The sequence below is a fragment of the Eretmochelys imbricata genome, chromosome 14 (assembly GCF_965152235.1).
Source record: "Eretmochelys imbricata isolate rEreImb1 chromosome 14, rEreImb1.hap1, whole genome shotgun sequence".
In the NCBI taxonomy this organism is placed as follows: domain Eukaryota; kingdom Metazoa; phylum Chordata; order Testudines; family Cheloniidae; genus Eretmochelys; species Eretmochelys imbricata.
Genome location: NC_135585.1, coordinates 1,980,009 through 1,986,932, shown reverse-complemented (window position 1 = coordinate 1,986,932; position 6,924 = coordinate 1,980,009). Strand labels below are relative to the sequence as shown.

General features: G+C 59.2%; 1 protein-coding gene across 1 annotated transcript; it reads left to right on the top strand.

Moving 5' to 3' along the window:
* Positions 1–243: 243 nt before the first annotated feature.
* CBX4 (chromobox 4) lies at positions 244–6,635 on the top strand. Its single transcript, XM_077833177.1, has 5 exons — positions 244–378; positions 483–526; positions 1,375–1,440; positions 3,301–3,367; positions 4,369–6,635. Exons 1-5 carry the CDS (start codon positions 310–312, stop codon positions 5,698–5,700), a joined length of 1,578 nt encoding a protein of 525 aa, XP_077689303.1. The 5' UTR covers positions 244–309; the 3' UTR covers positions 5,701–6,635.
* Positions 6,636–6,924: the final 289 nt, after the last annotated feature.

Genomic DNA, 6,924 nt, shown 5'->3' with positions numbered 1-6,924 from the left:
GCGCGGCGCTGCCCCCGCCCGCGGCCCAACAGCCCCCCGCTCCCCCCCCCCGCGCCTGCTCCCCCGCCCCTCTCTGCCCCCTGACCCCGCCCCTTTCTCGGTCTCCTCCCGCTCGCCCTCCCCGGCAGATCTGCACCAATCCGCGCGCCCCGTCTCCCCTTGACGGACAGCCGGGCCCGGGGAGGCCCCGCCCGCCTGACGTCTCCGGCCGGGATTTGCATGAGTTGCGGTGCCGGGGCGGCTGGAGCTCAGTGTCTGCGGGCGCGGGAGGCGGAGTGGGGCGAGCCCGGCGCTCGGAGCCTCCCCAGCATGGAGCTGCCCGCCGTGGGGGAGCACGTCTTCGCCGTGGAGAGCATCGAGAAAAAGCGGATCCGAAAGGTGAGGCCGGGAGGGAGGCTGCGAGCGGGGAGTCGGGGGTGCGGGAGGGCGGCCGGGGCTCTGCGGGGCTGCCGCTGACGCCTTCCCTTTTCCCTCCCCCCCAGGGCAGAGTCGAGTACCTGGTGAAATGGAGAGGCTGGTCCCCCAAGTAAGTACCCAGGCGGGGAGCTGGGCTGCAGCTGGACCAGGGATGGGGGCTGCAGGAGCAGGATCTCCGGCCCAGCCTGAGCTGCAGCGAGCCCCCCCGCCCGCACCCGATGCTTTCTGCTCCGGGAAATGGCACCGTTATTGCATGCTCCAAAAGAGGCTGGGGAGAGGCCAGGGGGGACCGGGGAGCCCGGCAGAAGCAAGGGGAGGGAGAGAGAGGCAGACGGTGACTGATGTGCAGCAGAAAATGGCTCCTTCCCCCTTTCCCTCCTCGGGAGCCAGGCTCCATATTGCAGAACTGAGCAGGGGGAAAATAATTTAAAACACGAAATAAAACGCCCCGCCGGTCCTGAGCCCCCGATCCTGGCCGAGGAGGAGGCAGGGGGCTGCCACCAGGGCGCTGCCACGGGGCGCGGGGAAGGCAAACCCTGCCTCTGAGCACCGAAGGGAAGGAGATGTTTGCGGGTGGCGGATATTTGGGGTTTGCATGACAGTGTCTTGCAGGGAGGGGCTGCTCTGGGGTTTGGACTCTGCTGCTTAGACCCTGGTCAGCACCACGGGTGTTAGTGGGGCGAGGACAGGGGCTTTGGGAAATCGCATCGTGACATGCTTAGAATTCTTCTGGAATAACAACTGCGCTAAATAAACACCCCCCCGCCCATCCCCCTCTCCGGGCAGCTGGAGTTCGAAATGCGCACTCCGCAGTGGGGCCAGGTGCGCGTGGATTCAATGTGCCTAACCTGTAAGATGGCCCCTGGCAGCTCACCGGCAAGGGGAGACCCCCCCCGTCTCCCTTCTCGGGGGCGCACCGGTCTGTTGCTCAATGGCTCTTCTTCTCCCCCTTGCAAGATATAACACGTGGGAACCGGAGGAAAACATCCTGGACCCCAGGCTGCTGATCGCGTTCCAAAACAGGTGAGCGCTGCGCTCCTGCGCGGACCCGGCCTGGCAGCGGGGGAGGGGAGGCGCAGAACCCAGCGGCGCCGCTGGGGCTCGGAGCTCGGGGAGAAGGGAGAAGGGAAGGGGCGTGGGGCGGCGCACCCCCGCGCCGGGTGGCAGCGGGGCCACTTTCCTGCGTGCCTGGGTTCAGTGTGGGGGGGGACCTAGGGCGGCGCGGGGGCCAGGCCTTGCAGCCGGAATGCCCTGCGCCGCGCTCCGCTGCCGAGCTGGGCACTGGCGGCCCCGGAGCAGCCGAGCGCTCGGCCCCGGCCCCCTCGCAGAGCCGAGCCTTGCAGGAGCGCAGCTCGGAGCGAGCTGGCATTGTGCAATTGTGAATGCGTCACGGAACTTCACTTAACCCCTTCGGGGCCGAGGCAGGGGCTTGCAGCTCGGCAGGTTCGCGGGCGGGCTCCGGGCATGTCGGCCGCTGTGACAGGGGGTGTCACGGGTGCAGTAGCGGCGCTGCGGGGCGGGGAAGAACCGCCCCTCTCCTGGATGGAGATTGCACCTTTCGAGGGAGAAGCTCGCGAGGTGCAGTCCCGCCTGCCCGCGGTGCAGGGAGCATTTCCCTCGGCTAACGGCCCCCAGCCTGTCCCCGCAGCTCCCCCGCTCGCTCGCCTGCCTGGGGGGGCGGAGGCGGCGCTGCTGCTCCTCGCTCGCGTTTGGCGCATTATTTCCTGCGGTGTTTTGGCGCAAACTGTAAACTCGAGCCCGTGGCAGGCAGGCGGCTAGCGCGGGGGGACGCTGCTCTCCCTGGCTCCGGAGCGACCCCGCCGGGGCGCGTCCTGCCCGGCCGAGTGCCAGGCGCTGCCGAAGGAGTTCACGACCCTGCGGCCCGGGCACCGCCGCGCGCACTGGCGCGGAGCAGATGCGCTGACTGCAGCCGCGGGCGAGCCTCTCTCGGCCTTGGGTCCCGGCCCTTCCCCGGCTGCTGGCTAGCGGGGCAGTGCCCAGGGCCCGCACCCACTGGGGGTCCAAATACTCGTCCCACCCCTCCCCCTACGGCGCACGGGTCGGGGTGGGGCTGGTCACTTGGAGGCGCCGCCCGGGCAGGCAGCCAGCGATGCTTGCCCTGCTCAGGAGCCGGGTACCCGGCGCCCGAGGGGTGACGGCCCCGGCCAGGGGCTTGCCCTGGCCTCCCCCCGACAGTTGGGTGGTTCAGCACCAGCGGCCCCTCCCCCCGCGGAGACCTCGGCCTTTAAGGCAGCGATTCTGAGTGACGGCTGGCGGGGCTCGTCCTGTGAATCCTAATGAGATCATTAGCATCGCCGCGGCTGCTGGTTCCGCGCGGCCCATGCCGCGCACACCTCGCCGGGCCTTCTGCGCCGGCCACCGGAACAACGGGGGGCTCCCGCTCCCTTCTCTGCCCAGCGCTCCACTTCCGTGCCAGCTAGTGCCTGAGATGCCCTTGTCACAGCGTGAAGGCAGCTCGGGCTCCAGCGTGCTCTGGAAATCCCGCTTGCTTTCTGTGAGATCTGCGCTTCGCTGGTGAACCTCAGCGAGCCCTGCAGGATGTGGGGCCACAGAGAGGAATTTGCTGTGTCTTGTTTGGTTGTTTCTGGGAGGTCTTTAGTGTGCGCGTGAGGGAGACTTCGCATAAATAGCTGGGCTTGCCGGCTGTTCCCGGGACGAACCAGTCCTGCTGGCTCTCCAGGAACCTTAGCAGCTCACTTCTTTGCTTGTCCAGCTGTACACACTGTTGGCCCCATGTTCTCACTGTAATGTGTCTCTGAGTGATGTGTGCGGAGAATTAACGCGGCTCCCTCCCCCCCCCCCAATTCTGCAGCGTGCTGTAGGAAAGTAATTGCATCGCTATTGATTTTTATGTTCCTGCAGGGAGAGGCAGGAGCAGCTGATGGGATACCGCAAGCGAGGACCAAAACCGAAGCCGCTAGTCGTTCAGGTGAATTCAATAAGCCACAATGTTCTTTTCCTAAGGAACCCCATTTTTAGCACAGGCTTGAGAATATTCACACTCCGGAAAGTAAATGCAATCTCTAAATGGCAATCTTTCCAAATAGACTGATTAAAGCCACTTAGTTTTGTTTTTAATATAAACTCCCTTGTTTCCTCCCTTCTCCAGGGAGGAGCATTTCATCTGGTTTCATCATGCTCAGGATCAGTGTGTACATACAAATCCCTTGTTAATTTTAAATGCCAGATGAAGCCGCTCCCACTCCTCTCCACAACCAACCCCGCCCCCCCCCCATGCCAAACTCTGACTTCATCATTCAATCAAACACGCACAACATCTCGGTGTAACAATGAGCATAAATTGGGACAGACCCCAGAAAGCGTGAAGAGAAGGAAGGAGCCCATTGCTGCAGGAAGAGGCTTCCTGGTGGCTACCTTGCTGGGAATTCCTGGGTATTTCTTTCCTGGCAGATCTCATTCCCCATCTCGCCATTGTATTTGTATGGGTCTGTCTCCAGTTATAAACGTCGCTTCTGCCCCATGTGACGGAAGGTGGCAGTGACCTGTGGTGCTGGTACACACCAAGCCTAGCGGCAGACTTGCTTTGGCGAGAAGGAGGAGGCTGGACACAGTGCTTTGTTAAGCTGTGATGACGCTGTTTGCATTGTTAGCTGCCACTCTCCTCAGCGATCTGTACTCTGCCTTGGGTGTATTTCACCCACGATTTACCCTTGCCTAATAGGGACAGTTAATTGAAGGGTACTTTTTACTACCTCCAGTTAATCTCAAACAACGTGAAGCCTTTAGGTCAGGAACAGGCCACAGCTTTTCACGTTAAGGTCTGTAGCGTCCCGTCCTGCGGCTGCTCCGACTGCTCTGTTTCACTGGGTGTGCATAAGCTGGTTGAATGGACTCCTGCAGAAGAGCTGATCTCTTGTGTGAAGTATCCCTTGGTGGGCTCTTGCTAAACTCGCTGACTTTGTGTTGCAGCTCCCTTCGTTCGCACGGCGCTCCAATGTCCTCACTGGACTCCAGGACCCTGCTGCGGACAACAGGCCGAAGCTGGAGCTGAGCTCGTCTGGCAAGAGCCAGCAGCATCAGTACGAACTCAACAGCAAGAAGCACCACCACTACCAGCCCAACGGCAAGGAGAGCCGCATGAAGCACCAGCCACAAAGCAAAGGGAAGTACTACTACCAGCTGAACAGCAAGAAGCACCACCACTACCAGCCGGACCCCAAGATGTATGAGCCCCACTACCAGCCCGGCAGCAAGGAGCCACCGAGCCAGGCCTGCTTGGACCACAGCAAAAGCCCCTTGGTCGCCCACCCAGACAAATGGGCTCACAGCCCAGCCAAGAGCCTGCTGAGCCCAGTAAAGAACCTGGCTGCAGAGGGAAAGAATGGAGCTGAGAAGAACCTGTCGAGTGGCACCGGGCCGCCTTCCCGCGATGGCGTGACCGGCAATGGCATTGGGGGCAAAATGAAGATTGTCAAGAATAAGAACAAGAACGGGCGCATTGTGATCGTCATGAGCAAGTACATGGAGAATGGCATGCAGGCAGTGAAGATCAAGTCCGGGGAACCGCCCAGGAAGCGGACCACTGAGGAGAGGACTCCCAGGAAGGGCGGGGAGGAGAAGCAGGAAGCCTGGCGAAAGCATGGGGAGGAGAGAGTGGCAGGCAGTGACCCCAAGAGCAAAGCTGGACTTGGGGGGAGCCCACCCTTCACAGAGCTCAGAGGGAGCCCCAGAAAGACTCCCCCTGCCAAGGAGGCACCTCCTCCCCCCGAGCAGCCCCTGCAGCTCACCACCAAGCCCAACCTTGTGCCCTGGTCCCTGGAGCCCAGCCAGGAGCACAGCCCTGCCCCCATGGGACTGAATCTCTCCACCCCAGGCTCCAGGAAGCGCTGCCTCTCTGAGCCGCATGAGGAGAGGGAGCCAGGCAAGAAGCGCCTCACCTCACGGAGCATCAGCGCCCCCACCTGCCTGAGCCCCCAAGCGCCAGAGAGGCCCGAGCCCCCTCTCCCAGCCACCCCCCAGCCAGAGGTCATCCTGCTGGATTCGGACCTGGACGAGCCCATAGACTTGCGCTGCGTCAAGCCCCGGGGTGAGCGTGAGCTGGCTGTGGCGCAGGTGAAGCCGGAGGTGCCGCTGGTGCCGCCGGAGAAGCCGGCAGTTGAGCCTCAGCAGCAGCAGGAGGCGGACGGGGAGGGAGAGGCAGAGCCCCTGCAGGAGTTCAAGCCCTTCTTTGGGAATATAATTATCACGGATGTGACCGCGAACTGCCTGACCGTGACCTTCAAGGAGTATGTGACAGTGTGAAAGGGCAGAGGCTGCTCCCCCTGGGGAGGGACCCTGACACTATCCTGGAGCTGCCTGCCCCTCGACCCCCTCTAAGGTATTGTCACTGCCCTGACACCCACCTCCCTCCCCTCCCCACCACGGTGACTGCAGCACTCATGCAGGGAGAATCCCACCAGATGCCTCCCTGCCCAAGAGGAGGGGAGGGCGGGACACAGTGACTCTGCCCCTGCTATGCTGGGGGTATCCTCTACTGCTGCTCCATCCCTGCAGTCCCAGGGACTTGCAGGTATCAGGACACACGAGGATGGGGCCGGCCAGTTACTCACAGAGTTACATAGTATTATATTTTAACAGTGCTAACTTGTCGAGTGATTCTTGCTCCCGTTTGTACGTGGTGTTATTGAAATGTATTGTTTGAGCTGAAAGCTGGTCCCTCTCTGGCCATGCGAATATATTTATTTGTAGGTATTTATATAATGAAATATAAATCCTAGATTTATGGAGTCCCTAGATCCCCTTATAAACTATATCAAACAAATATTTTGTGTTCTTTTTAACCATTCAGCATTTGTTAGTCTCATTCCTTTGACCTGTCTTCATGAGCTGCAGGACCATTCCCTGGTATATATTTTTTGATACTGTACATGTGTTGTTTCTATGTCAAAAATAAGTTCATTATCTAAAGCTAAACAAGCTATTATAGAAACTGCTGCTACTAGAAATGTCTAAACTATAAGCTTCCTATTATTAATTGCTTGAATGTAAATATTAAATGGAGATGTTGAAAGTGCATTTGATGTTCTGCAGCTAGCATAGATCTGATTGCAAAGACCAGCTGTTAGAAGGTGGGGCCTAAGCTGCCAGTGGCACTTCCTGGTTTAAGGACTGTATTGTGGACGAAGAAAATGTATCATGCAATCATTGCAAAGGACTATAAACCTTTACAAAAACTACTGGAAGTTGGAGTGCATTTGTTACTGCTTATACACAGAGTACTGAAAAGACCTCTCTGTGTGTGAAATTACATGGCTGGGTTTTCCCAAACAGGTATTGTCAATACAGAGCAAGAACTGAGGTAGTTTTCTTACATATCTAGGCAAGATTGAAGCCATGTAGAATTTCTGCTATTAAGAAGGTGGAGTTGAGGGTACTTGTTGCCTAAGATGTACAGTAAGCTCCTACTTTTGTTTTCTTGATCTTCTGAGAAAACAAAACAGCACTAAGGCAATGGAAATTGTCTTC

What these genes read in the sequence shown, in the direction of transcription:
- CBX4 (XM_077833177.1), top strand. Translation starts at nt 310, where the DNA reads ATGGAGCTGCCCGCCGTGGGGGAGCACGTCTTCGCCGTGGAGAGCATC. An exon ending in TGGAGAGGCTGGTCCCCCAA is followed by an intron (nt 527 to 1,374) that starts GTAAGTACCCAG and finishes CCCCCTTGCAAG; the next exon opens with ATATAACACGTGGGAACCGG. An exon ending in CGAAGCCGCTAGTCGTTCAG is followed by an intron (nt 3,368 to 4,368) that starts GTGAATTCAATA and finishes TTTGTGTTGCAG; the next exon opens with CTCCCTTCGTTCGCACGGCG.